The sequence below is a fragment of the Lissotriton helveticus genome, chromosome 8 (genome assembly GCF_964261635.1).
Source record: "Lissotriton helveticus chromosome 8, aLisHel1.1, whole genome shotgun sequence".
In the NCBI taxonomy this organism is placed as follows: Eukaryota; Metazoa; Chordata; class Amphibia; order Caudata; family Salamandridae; genus Lissotriton; species Lissotriton helveticus.
In genome coordinates, this window is record NC_136069.1 from 330,136,061 (window position 1) to 330,150,299 (window position 14,239).

The 14,239-nt window shown below is 42.4% G+C and overlaps 1 protein-coding gene across 3 annotated transcripts in view; it reads right to left on the reverse strand.

Annotated features, from left to right (window-relative positions):
- The window catches only part of MTMR6 (myotubularin related protein 6), a 544,203-nt gene that overhangs the window by 120,545 nt on the left and 409,419 nt on the right, over nt 1-14,239 (reverse strand). For all 3 annotated transcript variants that reach the window (XM_078657106.1, XM_078657107.1, XM_078657108.1), the window contains 2 exons: nt 9,383-9,515; nt 6,821-6,930 (listed from right to left, as the gene is read on the reverse strand). In XM_078657106.1, the coding sequence (XP_078513232.1) occupies nt 6,821-6,930; nt 9,383-9,515 (243 nt within the window). The remainder of the gene's footprint in view (nt 1-6,820; nt 6,931-9,382; nt 9,516-14,239) is intronic.

The window sequence follows — 14,239 nt, forward strand, 5'->3', positions numbered from 1 at the left end:
CTGTAAAAAATGAGAGAGGGGAAGGAGTTATGGAAGTTTGAAGGAAATAGAGAAATTTGAGGAGGGGCCCATAACATTTTGGGGGAGGTTATGTATTTTTGAGTCAAAAGATTAACATTTGGGAGGAACCTGCAATTTCTACACAGACAAACATTCAGGACAGAGACATTTGAAGAAGCAGAACAGAGCATTTGAGGGAAAACTGTAGACATTTAGAGAACAGTCCAAAGATTTATCAAAAGCTTCTGGAGACTGGATAAACCTTTTGGAAGGCCATACAGAAATATATGGACACTGGATCAGGACATCTAAAAGTCAAGCTATGGACAACTGTGGGAGCATGGAAAGTAACTGATAAAAGGATCTCCCTTGTGAGAGCAGAGATTTGGTGGCAACAGCAAAGGAAAAGTCTGACAAATGCACCAGTTATTCAGAGAGAACAGTACCTAGAAAAAGTGCAGTGGAATCCGGGTGTCTGAAAGAGGAAGAGGACAGGTCAAAGGGGTAGGAGTTGGATGAGGAGCGGAATTAGTTGAAGGACCCATATCTCAAAATCCTTTGAAGAACCGGAACATCATATGCTGAAGATACAATAGAAAATCCACTGTATCGGACCCAAACAATGTATGTACTGTCGACACTGATAGCTATCTGGAAGAGTCGCATTCTCTAAATTAGTATCCACTTAATCAAAATGTTATTCTTTATGGCCCATAGAGTTCAACTGAATTTCCAAGTAAGGCACCGGGACTTTTTCGCCCAAGAATTGTGGCTAGAGTATTTTGGTTATTTTTGTTTTAAAATCGAAGAGAAGAGTGGGCACTACAAGCGCCTTTGAAATTAGTAGCTGATATCTGGAGGTTAAAGATATCAGTTTCATAGTCCACAAGAGGCATTTAGTCTATGATACAGTGATTGATAAGGATGCCACTGATGTCGGTGATGTCTCCAAGATGGTGGTCAATGAGCCCCATACAGATGCAGGTGAAGATGATGAGGCTGAGAGAAGGAAGTTAATAAGGGCGTGGTCAATGATATAGTAGTTAACGAGACAAGTCACATGTTCCACATCTGAAGGATCCAGAAGACATTGGAAAAATAACTTTACAATAGGGAATTACAAGTGTGGAACAGTACAAAAGAAACAAAGGGCCTAATTTATTTGTTGGAGGAAGGGCTCTGTATCCTGGCACGCCTCTCGAACAGGCGCACCTCGGTCATACCGGAAAAATGGTGGTGAAAGTGCACGGACTGCACAACGTGGTGCCTCCCCGACCGTGAGCAATTGCGGTATTGGGGAGAGAGAAGCAGATTGCTGCTGTTCGAGTTTGCCTTTGGTGAGGCAAGCCACCAGTTACATTGTGTGCATAGGAAGGATGGCACAACGGCTGGCGTTCTGCCAGTGCATAATCAGATGCAATGAGAGCCCTCCAACAAGAATGTAACAACTCCCGCGAAATTTAATTTGAACTTTCTAAGCAACAATACTGGCACAGAAGAGGAACCCGCCGAAACGAGTCAGCCAGTTGCTGCAATCAGAGGACCCTTTTCCAGTGTGCTTGCTGGTGGTAAATAAAGCCTCGCCTTGAGCAAACTTGCGCTGTCAATATATATATATATATATTTATGTCATCCAATCCTTCGTTTCTTGGTACGAAAAAAGGCGCTGACACCGTGGGATTCTTATCAAAGAGGAATTATGTTATTCTCTCAACGAAAATGGCTATATATATATATATATATATATATATATATATATATATATATATATATGAGAAGGCTTGGCTAATCTTCAATTAGCAGGTTTTAGATGCACTCACTCGAGACGTTTTGTTTAAATTAAAGCGTCTTTATTGCAACCAAAAAACGCCCGACGCGTTTCACCTCTACCTGAGGCTTGCTCACGGGTAGTTGTATTCAGTCCATTGTCTCTTTTTATTCTCTTAAAGACACCATGTTGTTTATTACTGGTGCATTCTGGTTATTGGAGTTCCTTCACTCCAGTGTGTACAACGAAACTTTTGTTTTGGGGGCTTTTCTGTATTGCCGACTATTGTCCTTAAGTGATGCGTCTTGTAAGTTACAAGGAGGTATTCTCACTTATGGATTGTCTATTGATTACTTCCGCGATAGTTGGTCTTTCATCATTCAACAACTAATGTGAGGTATTAGTTGTCTAATAGTTTTCAATGTTGAATTTGAATTTATTAAGACATGAATTTAACTCTTTGGTGAGTTGAGCACATTGTCATTTCATGAATTGATAACTCTCTCTGGTGAGATTGCATTAACAAATTTCAAATTCAGACTGTATGTTGATGAGATTTATAGATGTACATGCAATTCCTCACTCTGATTCAGGCCCCTTGGGTTCAGTGTTCTGAAGTTGATGATGTGATGTGATTCTTTTTGTCGGAGGGACTTTCTGCGGTTTCCACCTTTTTCTGCATTGGTATCTGATCGATGGCTTAGAAGCGTAGAGTTTCCCAATTGTTGCTGTGGAATTTTTCCATGTGTTTTGCAATGGCATTTGTGCGGTCCACATGCGTTGTAGCTCGTGTATGCTCGAGGATTCTCTTTTTTACCTCGAATATAGTGCTCATAATGTATTTCTTGTTACATGGGCATTCCACTATGTAGACAAAAAAGGTACTTTTGCATGTTAGATGCTGTAGTATGGTCCACTTTCGCCCTGCTGGTGTTTCAACTACTTTTGTTGGTTTGGCTATTTTGCAAACCTTAAAGTGTTTGCATGGCCAAAAACCCGGTCTGTGGAACCATATTTGGTTAGTTGGTTCACTGAAATGACTGTGAATAAGTTGATCACCAATGTTCCTTGATCTTCTATAGGTGATGCTGGGGTGTTCGCCTATTATTTTCGCTAGGGTTTGATCTGATTTTAGAATGCCCCAGTGTCTGCGAATTATTTTTGTGATTTGTTTGTCTTCCGCGTTATGTGTTGTGATCAATCTTATTGTATTTTCTTCTGTTGTGTCCTTCTCTCCATGTAGGATATCCTTTTGTGCTTTTGCTTCTGCCTTTTTGAGACAGTTGTCCACTACAGCTGCTGGGTATTTTCTCGCATGGAATCTTTTTTTGGCTTTTTCGCTTTGAATCTTGAAGTCCTGTTCTTTAGAGCAAATCCTCTTCAAGCGTAGAAATTCTCCGTACGGAATGCTCCACTTTAATGTCTGTGTGGAAGCTTGTACCGTGTAAGATTGAGTTTGTTGATTTTTTTTCCTATGCAGCGTCGTTTTTAGTACGTTCTCTTCCACATAGATTTCGGTGTCTAAGAACACCACTCTCTCTGAACTCAAGTCGTAAGTGAATTTCAACTTTTCTACACTGTTGTTCAGTTTATCGAAGTATTGTTTGAATTCTGTTGCTGTCCCATTCCATATGATCAACAGATCATCTATGAATCTTACCCATAAGATTATTTTTTGAGTCCATTCATAGTTTGAGCTTTTCCAGGCTTCTGTGATTTCAAACCATCCCATCGTAAGATTGGCATAGTTGGGTGAGAACGAGAAACCCATTGCGCAGCCTTGTATTTGTTTGTATATCTTCTTGTTGAAGAGAAAGATATTATTGTGTAGGCACAATGAGATCATTTCGTTTATCATTGCATCATGAATAAAACTACCCGTGAGCAAGCCTCAGGTAGAGGTGAAATGCGTCGGGCGTTTTTTGGTTGCAATAAAGACGCTTTAATTTAAACAAAACGTCTCGAGTGAGTGCATCTAAAACCTGCTAATTGAAGATTAGCCAAGCCTTCATATTTTTCGGTTGACTCCACCAAATTATTTGCACCACGCCACATTGGGAGCGCTGACGTCCGCCTGAGTCAAAACGAGAGAATATATATATATATATATAAGCTTCAACACCATGACCGCCACGACTAGGCCAGACTCCACCTCCCCTGGGAACACCACCAGCGCCAACTGCCTGACCTCCTGGTCCAACGTCAACGACGACGAGACACGCAAGGTCATGAACTCCATCCACTCAGAATCTCCGTCTGACCCGTGCCCACAGCACGTATTCAACAAAGCAGACACAGCCATCGCACCCAAACTACGGAAGGTCATCAACATCTCCTTCGAAACAGCGACATTCCCGTAAAGCTGGAAGCACGCCAAAATCAACGCCCTCCTCAAGAAGCCCAAAGCAGACCCCATGGAACACAACAACTTCCGGCCCATCTCCTTGCTCTCATTCCCTGCTAAAGTCATCGAGAAACTCGTCAACATGCAACTGACCCGCCACCTGGAAGAGAACAACATCTTGGACCCGTCCCAGTCCGGATTCAGACGTAACCACAGCACCGAGACAGCCCTCATCGCCGGCACAGACGACATCAGGCGACAACTAGACAACGGCGAAACATCAGCCCTCATCCTCCAGGACCTGTCAGCCGCCTTCGACGCGGTCTGCCATCGCACTCTTAAGACACGCCTTCTAGAAGCTGGAATCCAAGAGAAAGCCCTTCCTCACCGGCAGCACCCAGAGCGTCCGCCTCCCACCCTTCCGAGCCAAAGCCACCAACATCATCTGCGGCGGCCCCCAGGGCTCATCCCTCAGCCCGCTGTTCAACGTCTACATGGCCCCCCTCGCACTAGTGGCTCGCCATCACGACCTCAACATCATCTCCTACGTCGACGACATCCAGCTAATCCTCTCCCTCACTTAGGAACCACACACTGCCAAAACAAACCTCCACGAAGGAATGAAGGCCGTCGCCGACTGGATGAGGAGCAGCCGTCTGAAGATGAACTCGGACAAGACGGAGGTCTTCATCCTCGGATCCACCCCCTCAGACTTGGACGACTCCTGGTGGCCGACCACACTGGGAACAGCACCAACACCCACCGACCACGCATGCAATCTAGGATTCATCCTAGACTCCTTCCTCTCCATCTCTAAGCAGGTAAATGCTCCTGCTACAACACCCTCCGCATGCTCCACAGGAATTACAAGTGGATCCCGACCGAAACGAGAAGAACGGTGACACAGGCCCTCGTCAGCAGCAGACTGGACTACGGCAACGCACTCTACGCAGGAATCCCAACCAAACACCTACAACGACTACAACGCATCCAAAACGCTTCCGCCCGACTGATCGTCAACATCCCCCGCCGCAGCTACATCACCCCCCACCTGAGAAACCTACACTGGCTCCCCGTCGAAACGGGGATCACCTTCAAACTCCTCACCCACACCCACACACACAAAGCACTCCACAACACCGGACCAGCCTACCTGAACAGCAGACTCAGCTTCCACACCCCCACCCGCCCGCTCCGCCAGCCTCGCCCTCGCCGCTGTCCCCCGCATCCAACGAACGACCTCCGGCGGCAGATCCTTCTCCTACCTCGCCGCCAAGACCTGGAACACCCTCCCTACCCACATAAGGCAGACCCAAGACCTACTCACCTTCAGAAGACTCCTCAAAACCTGGCTTTTCGAGCTGTAGCAGCACTCCTCCCCCCGTGCTCTACAAGTACTTTGATTGATTGATATATATATATATATATATATATATATATATATATATGCACACATACACACCCACACACAAAAATAATCAGCACCAAAGGTGCCTGTCTCCCTTAGTTCTGTTGACCTCATTCAAACCATTAGATTTTATTTGTAAACTTTCTGATGTATAGGCTTTGGCCTGCCATTTTACGTAAGCCTAATATAACATTCTTATGCAGGTTGCCCTTAATCAGCTGTAAACGTATCGATCCACCTAGCCAGGCCTGAATAATTTTCATGGTTGATCTCCGATGGTCCTTTTGAACCTACCTTGTTACCTTGGATTTTGCATCTCCTCCTCCCTTAACTAGCTTTTTACATTACTGGTCTCTTGAATCATGACACATTCAAAAGGAAAAAGACAATATAAAAACACAACCTTTAATTTACTCCTAAGCGTTAACTATGCCATGTGCCTCTATTTTATCATGGTTTACGGACTATTATTTTGTAACCCCCCAATATCACACTGAGCTTTGGCACTATGGATTCTTGCTGCTATTGTATCTTTTTACTTTTAATGTACCATAAAACTACTTGATGCAGGCAGTTCCAGAGCTTTGGGGACACTGAGGCTGCAACTTTATTTGCTTGTCTCTTTCCATCTCTGACTCTGTGCTAAGAAGCTTTTTTCACTCCAACGCTACAATTTCCCTGAAGGTCCCCTTCTTACTTTAACAGGCCATCTTTCACAGGGGCTAAAGTTGGGGACAGCACAAACAGGAACTTATGATGGATGAGTCAGACTTGCTGATGAAATATGATGTGCGTTAGTAACTCAAATTACATTTTTTTTAATCTGGAGGGCAGAGTTGATGGTCATGTCAGAAATGTCCATACTTGTGAAGAGACGAGTACATTGCAGACGTTTACACTTACTCAGGATTGCGCTCACAGTGGTTTTAATGTGCTTGCATTGTATTGATCCACAAAGTGTATGCTATTTGAGGATGAAAAACAAGAAACATATCCTGTGACAGGCTCCAAAGTACTGTGGGAGGTTGTTTCCTTAATGATGACTGATGAAAGCATTGACACAATACCGGTCTTCAAACACAGTTAAAAACATGATAGTCTTTCTGCAAAACCCTTTCAAAGTCAAACAAAGCATTTTACCATCTTTTAGCAAGATTGGAACACAGCTGTTTTTAAAACCGTCAATCACAAATAAAGTAAAGAACAAAATGTGAAATTTTAGAAACAGCTGTGTTTTGGCATTTGATTACAGAAACTGGTAGCAGCCCGTCACATGAAGAACAATGGGTATATGATTTACTTTTGCTAAGCAGATAGCAGCATCCAGTACAGCTTTAATGTGTCGTAGCCATCCGGAACCCTCCAATCCGGAAAGGAACTCATTCGCACCCACGCCTTTCGTTCCACTAACTGCAAGAGAAAGTAACAAGCAATAAGTAATGTTGGAAATAATAGTAACTGCTTAGTTTGAGGAGTCACTCACCATTTACCAGAATATTTACAATACTCCTGTGTTATGAGGACAATGTAGGAACGCCTAGATGTAATGTTTACTAATCAAGCACTCACAACTTTGCTTAGACTAAGGGGGTTATTTAGAGTTGAAAGTAACAGGTTATCAAGCAAAAACTGTCAGATGCCCAGTCCGCCCACACCTTGCTTCCCCTGCCTCATTTAGAGCATGATGTTTTTATTGAGTCCAGTGCCTTGCTGGCCCTGTCATTAGAAAAGTCCTCATTGCCAACAGAAACAGCAAAATAATGGCCCTCTTGGATAGGAACAGCTTTCAGGCGGCTATATCGGTCTGCTACTTCAGCCACTTCGACCAACAAAATGCTCAAATGTCTTCCACATGATAGTTAAAACTCCCACCACCTCTGAGGTGTTGATCACATATTTTACCAAGTAATATTTGCTTATATCCACCAGCACCTTTGTTCATACTTGTAGTAGTTCTTCTAACTGAATTACAAGGCCAGACCTGTCACTGATGGAGACACTTGCTTATCTGCATTGAGGTCTGCTGAGGTGTGGAGCGAAACACCTCCCAGCAGGTTAGGAAACAAGATATGCGGGCACCAACGTGTCCTCTCACCCCTCACTTTGGCTGTGCATTTCAAGGGTTGACATATGGTAGTGCTAATTTCATAATCTTAAACTGATATTTGTGGAACCTTAAATCCCCAAAGTGATCCAACTCCTAGCAAAGACACCAGGCATTTGATGGAAAAACCTCAACTGTTAAGGTGGGGAGTTAAAAAATGCAGCAGGGCTTTAATACGGTGACAAAACTACATATGCCACACTGGAGGATGGAAATTTAACCAGCACAATTCAAGATCAGCCTCTGTGATAGAAGGACAGTTGTCACTCCCTCAGCACGTCTATTTGAATCAATTAGGGCTATGGTGCATATCTACTGTTTAGGGGGACAGCTTTGGCCAAGGGGTGACAGAAGAGACAGATTTGTTTATGTATTTGTTTCATTTTGCCTTCATAAATGAAACATGGCGATGTGCATGTAACAAAATAGGCAACATCAAAGATAATATGGGGTACTATTTCAGGCATCACTATGTCGTCTAGTTCTGATTTTTCGATTATAAGCTTTGTAGCCCTGCACTTAATGTGGAATAGCAACATTAAAAACACATAAATAACAGAATATTGTGCACAGAAACCTCATTGTCTCATGTGTACTTGCTAAGCAATGCTCACTCTGTTTACTGTGACTGTCCAAATCCTGCTTTGTTTTAGCATGTATGCATGCTTACAGTAATTCAAAACACTATGAAGCAGACGAAGGCCGTCATGTTCGCAAAATATCAAACACCTCAAACAAACGGCACCTAACGGGCAGTAGAATAGACATTTCTTCCTTAAATTAGACAGCTATCTGTAAAAGCTGCCTGTTTCAGAGGATCGGTAGAGGAAACACACACCAAGGCTACGTAAGTTTTTCAAGGTCGTTTTTCAATGAGGTGAAATTTTGCCACCTAGGAGTCACAACTTTTGTAAAAAGATTTTACCCAATTTACCAATATATTCCAGGCTGAAACACTTCTACTCTGTACTATGTGCAGTTCGTCTAAAAACCTGGCTCCATTAAAGAAAAGAAACAGTGCCAAGTGTCATTATCTAGAAGTTAGTTTCATTACTCTTCTGATTTGATACCGTGGTAAAACCGAATGGAACCAATACACCACATTCTAGTATCATGTTTTGTCTCCCAGACTTGGAATTTCTCAAAACAAATTATATCAACACAATGTTAGGAACACGTTTACAAAACTTTGAAATAGGTTTGTAATGCCATGACAAAGTGGCAAACTACTAAGATCTCAATAACTTAGATTTAACCATTTACCTCATAGACCATGGAGCGAGAACTTGATGATCCAAAATATTTACTTGCCCCGCACTAAGGAGCCTCTCAATGTAATCCATGGTCTCACTATTGACACCCCTCACGCTCTGTCTGGAACACTTTACTGTATTGTGTCTGTAATTGCTAACACATGTTGTTTGCACTGGATCATGCATACGTGGTAATGTCCTCCTATATCTGCCCCTGTTACCACTCCCCTTCCTCACTTCCTTGCTCCCCCCTCTACTGCCCCCCTTTTCTCTTTCCTTTTCTCTTTTTATTCAACTCAACTGACAATGCAGTTACGTTCTTACTGTTTGTATTGATAAATACCAATAAAAACAATAAAAATAAAAAAAGAGATCTCATGAACTTACCTCGTGAGACCCCTAACACCTACAAAAGTGTTCAAAGCCACTCATTCCTCTTAATTTGCTCATGGATGCTCAGCATTTGTAAAACAAGGATAATCAAAACACGATGGTCGAAACATACCTTCAAGGAGTTTTTGCAGACTGGATCGCATCACATGAATGTTTTCAATTCCTACAAACTGGAACCGGATATTTGAGTAGTTGTCCTCATTCTCATAACCTTTTCCAGCCGCTCTGTTGGCCATAGCATTCAACTGAGAATAAGAAAACATCATGATCTTCATTTAAAAATCCACATTTTGTAAATAAGTGGGTCTCAGGTGCATTACCATTTGTGATAATGTATAAAACACAACTCTTACCTTATGAAACAAAGCAAAATTTAAAATCACCAACCTCTGCAAAATTAAATGCCGCATTCTTTTACCCCGCAGGGAATCACAACGCGGTTGTTACAACAACCGGGTTGTGATTCCTCATACCACTACTCCGCAAGTCAGAACAACGACTTGCGGAGGGGGGCGCTGGAAGTTGGAATAGTATAATGTAGTATTCCAACTCCAGTCTGTGCGGACACTAGGGAAGGTGTTGAATTTTAAATCCAACACCCCCCCTCACCCCTCCCCCTCCGCAAGTCTTGCGGAGTAATGGTATGCGGAATCACAACACAGTGGTTGTAATAACCGCGTTGTGAATCCATGCGGGGTAAAAGATTAGTTGTAAACGCTGTTTACCCTATGGGAGTGTTTGCAGTAGGGCAAAAAGAAACTGCTGAAAAAATAGGTAGGATTGAAGAGGAAACTTTCACCCTATTGGTTGGGGACCGCCCAAGAATCACCTCCACCCACCAGCTGGTGTCAGTCATAATAGTGGCACCCCAAGGCACTTCTTCAAAACACACTTTGGACCTGTTGAAGAAAAAAAGGATGGCAGCACCTGCTATTAAGATTAAGACTTGTAAAGAGGTCTAAAGGGCTGGACCTGGTCCATCTTGTACCCAAGGCAAAGAACTGCAATCCAAGGGTTAGCAGGCTGATCTCTTGTGTGGCTACAGGGACACAACAAGGCATTTTTACTGAAGTGCCAAACTGACTAGCAGCAACTAGACCTGGACTGGACACTGCTGTTAGTCTCTGTCTGATACTCTGAGAGTCTCCAAGATCCTCCACGCCTTAAAAGTGTACTCCTGTGGCTGTTTGTACCTGCAACAAAGTTTGGAAACTTTTAAAAACTTGTCCTCCAATGTTCTTAGGGGGACCTGCAGGAAAAAGTATCTGGCTGGCAGTTTATGGCATTGGATTGATTTTCACTTAGTCCTTCGCAAAGCTACTAGCACGTTCGCAAACATTACTAAGTCCCATACAGTGATGGGTCTTTTGAGCAAATAATCGCCAAAGCTCCAGACCTCCAGCAGGCACAAACTGCTTCAGGCATCTGGCTCCAAAGCGGTGGCTACAATATCAGTGTAGCCCACTTGGGGAGGGTTTTTCTCAAGAAGTGACACAGTCCTTTCCAGAATTGGGACTTAGAACATTTTTGGAACGTTTGACTCACAGACTTTCACCGGGACCAATCCCACTTGTTGCACCTGACCAGGCCTCAAAAGGTCCAAATGACTTTTTAGTGCTATTTTCACTTAAATCTTAAAAATTCATGTCTCTCGTTTCCCTTATTATAATTTTGCAGTTTTGGTGTTGTTTTGGATAGTACATTTTTCTCTTTGTTTATATATTGGATTGACCATGAAAACTCATAACTACTACAACTTGCATGATCAGACCAATGAATAGCTTAGTAGTCAATGAGCACCTTAGTAGTCAACACCAACCTCTTGAGTGAAAACAACGTGCTTGAGTATCTAGACTGTGGCATGTGCTAATGGCATTCTATGAAGATCAGGAGCACAGTGATTGATACTTGTAGTCCTGCCCTAACAAATAAAGATTGTGCTTAATGTATAAAACAATGCAGTAATGTATTGGAATTATGCACAGATTTTTGCACAACCTGCAGGTCCAAGTATCAAGTATATTGGGGGCTAGTCTATCTTTTACAACAATTGATGAGCACATGGACGCTGTGGCATTGGGCCTTAGATAATTATAACTATGTAAGTCTTATTGCACTCTTCTGCAAACATTAAGGATTGTTTATTGTACCCGCCAACCCTTGAACACAATTATGGACTCAAGTCAAAGGCAAGATGATTTAAGGAGGTTTAAGACCAATTAAAAGGCATCCATTCTCATCTACAAGTTGGCAGTGAGGGGTCCTTCCCTCCACATTCCCCATGTGTTTGTTTTGCCCATTTTCTACTCGTCAACCAAGGGAATCTTATTTCAATTGATAAACAACCCTCATGCCTTCCCATTAATCTAAAAACAAATTAGTTGTTATAAATCCATAATGATACAGCGCCATCCAAATGAAATTAATTACCCAATTCAGCACTCTATTCTGGGTCACTGGAGCTCTTAAGCCTAGAACTGATTAATCAAAATGTAATATTGCGAATGTGATGTCTTTCTTTATATTGTGTTGCTTTATTTTTCCTTTTTAAAGGATACTGAAAAGATGCTTTTAGCCTGAGGGTGTCTGCTGTCTTGATTTATTTGTAATTGAACTTAATCTTAAAATACTGATTTTAGCTAAGCATGTGATGTTTGTAAAAATACTTTTTTTTCTTCATTGGAGATCAATTTAAATGTGTGGTAGAATATATCTGCTGTTTTTGTATCTTACACTGATAAATGGCAATAAATATTCTATGATGGAGAAAAACATTCACATTGATGGGCAACTGTATTTGGAGGACAGAGGCGAGGTGGGCTGCGGAATTGCCAGCATGCTTTTTCTCTAGCTAAGGATGGAAGAGACTTTAAGCAGGGACTGACAAAGATTTTTACAGTTTGCTAATAAGGTATCTCAGGCAAAGGCCCAAAGAAGACTGAAGGGTGAAGGAGAAAACTGAATGACTAGAAGGGAATGGTAAACAGAGTGCAGTGATCATAAAGGGGCAAAATGGAAGATGTTTTGGGAGAATAGGAAGGAAACATGCTGTATATTGCCTTAAGACTTTGGAAAGAAGTTTGTACTGTACTTTGCCAACAGCAGATAACCGCCTTGGGGTCAAAATGGATAACAAAGCATGTGTCACTGGTGGTTAAAGAATGTGCATATGATAGAGTATGTTTTCTCTATATGGGAGAAGAGGATGATATAGTAGACCTGTTGCTCAGGAAAGAGTGATCATGATGAATTTGATTGTCTTGGGAGAAGAGAGTAATGGTGGATCTTTTCTGATGCAAAATAGCTAGAACATTACAATTCTGGGAGTTGAACAGTACACCAGTTAAGTCAGAGCTTTAAGGGGATCAACGTAGGTTGCATTATTAGCACTTCTGTATTTTCTATGGTCTTCGAGCACTCACAGCAGTCTGGATTAGTCTTTCCATGTGGTGCTAATATTTTAGCTGACCATGACCTAATGTCTATGCAAGCAAGGGTCTGCAGAGAAGTGAATAAAATAACAGGGGCATATGATGAAGGGTTGTAAATCATCTGGGGTTTTAGAAGTTTAAGATGACACACCAAACTGCTGTCAAGTGTCAAGAAAGATTGTCAGGCAGGCCAGGATTTCTACTCGAAAGGGAGTGGGGGTCATGTAATGAGAGAAATATTTGTATGTCTTTAGTAAGGAGGTGGTAACAGAATCCAAAGTTAACTGACTTACCTCCCTTGCTGATGGTAACCCCTGTCTCATTAGATCAACGATGTTTGTGACTAATGCCCCAAAACTTCCCATATGGTGTTATCCAAATTTCTGTGACACGGCCAGATGGCTTAGTACCAAAGTATGGTGCCACGTCATAGTTCACTGAGTAGGTCATCTACATCAGCCTTTGACCATGTGCACCTTTAGGGACATAACTTCCAATTGTGGAATCCAGATGGTCAGTATCTGGCTTACGGCTTGCTCATGAAGGTGGTAGCTGAAACCTGAAATACTGGTACATCCATACCTAACACGCATGAAATATTGCAGTCCTTGAACATGGTTGGGCCTGCAAAGCAGTAAGATTTTTCTAATGTGTGCTACTCAAATCTTGACGACAGGGCTTGGAGATCAAAAAGTAAAATGGGAAACAGACATTGAAAGTGAGATTATTGAAAGTGTATGTTCTAGAATACAAAGCTATGACTCAAAAGTTTCATGCAATCCAAGGCTTAAGTTGTTATATTTCAACATTGTCCATTAGATAAATCTCACACCGCAAGGACTGCATAGGATATACCAAAGAGTCCCTGTATAATGCCAGAAATGCAAAAAGGAAAATGCTACTTACCAGTATTCATCTGTTCTTGGCATGTAGGGCTGCAGATCCACACACTAGTGCATAGATCGCCATCTGGTGGTGGGCCCGGATGATTACACTTTTTTGCTGTCCTGGAAGAGTCTTTGTATGGTAGAGGACTCCTCCTTTGGAGCTTAGTGCGCATGGGTATCAACTCCATCTTCAGATTGTTTTTCACCATTAGGGAAAATGATGGAGTTGTGTGAGAACAGAAAAAGATGTCCATGTATAGTGTATCTAATTAAGATATTACTGGAACAGATAAAGGTAGCCGGGGAGGCAGGTGGGCATGTGTGAATCTGCAACCCTACATGCCAAGAACAGATGCATACTGGTAAGTAGCATTTTCCGTTCGAGGCATATGGTCTGCAGATCACACACTAGTGCATTGATTGAATAGCAGTTCTCTCCCTTAGCGGCGAGTACCAGTATCTATTGCAGTGGTTTAGAAGAGTGTTTTGAGTACAGCCTGGCCCACACTAGCTTGTTGTTTTGCTTGCACATCTACACAGTAGTGCTTTGTGAATGTGTGCGTTGTAGACCATGTGGCTGCTTTGCAGATATTATCTAAGGGAATATTGCCTAAAAATGCCATAGCTGCCCCTAGTTTACGGGTTGAATGA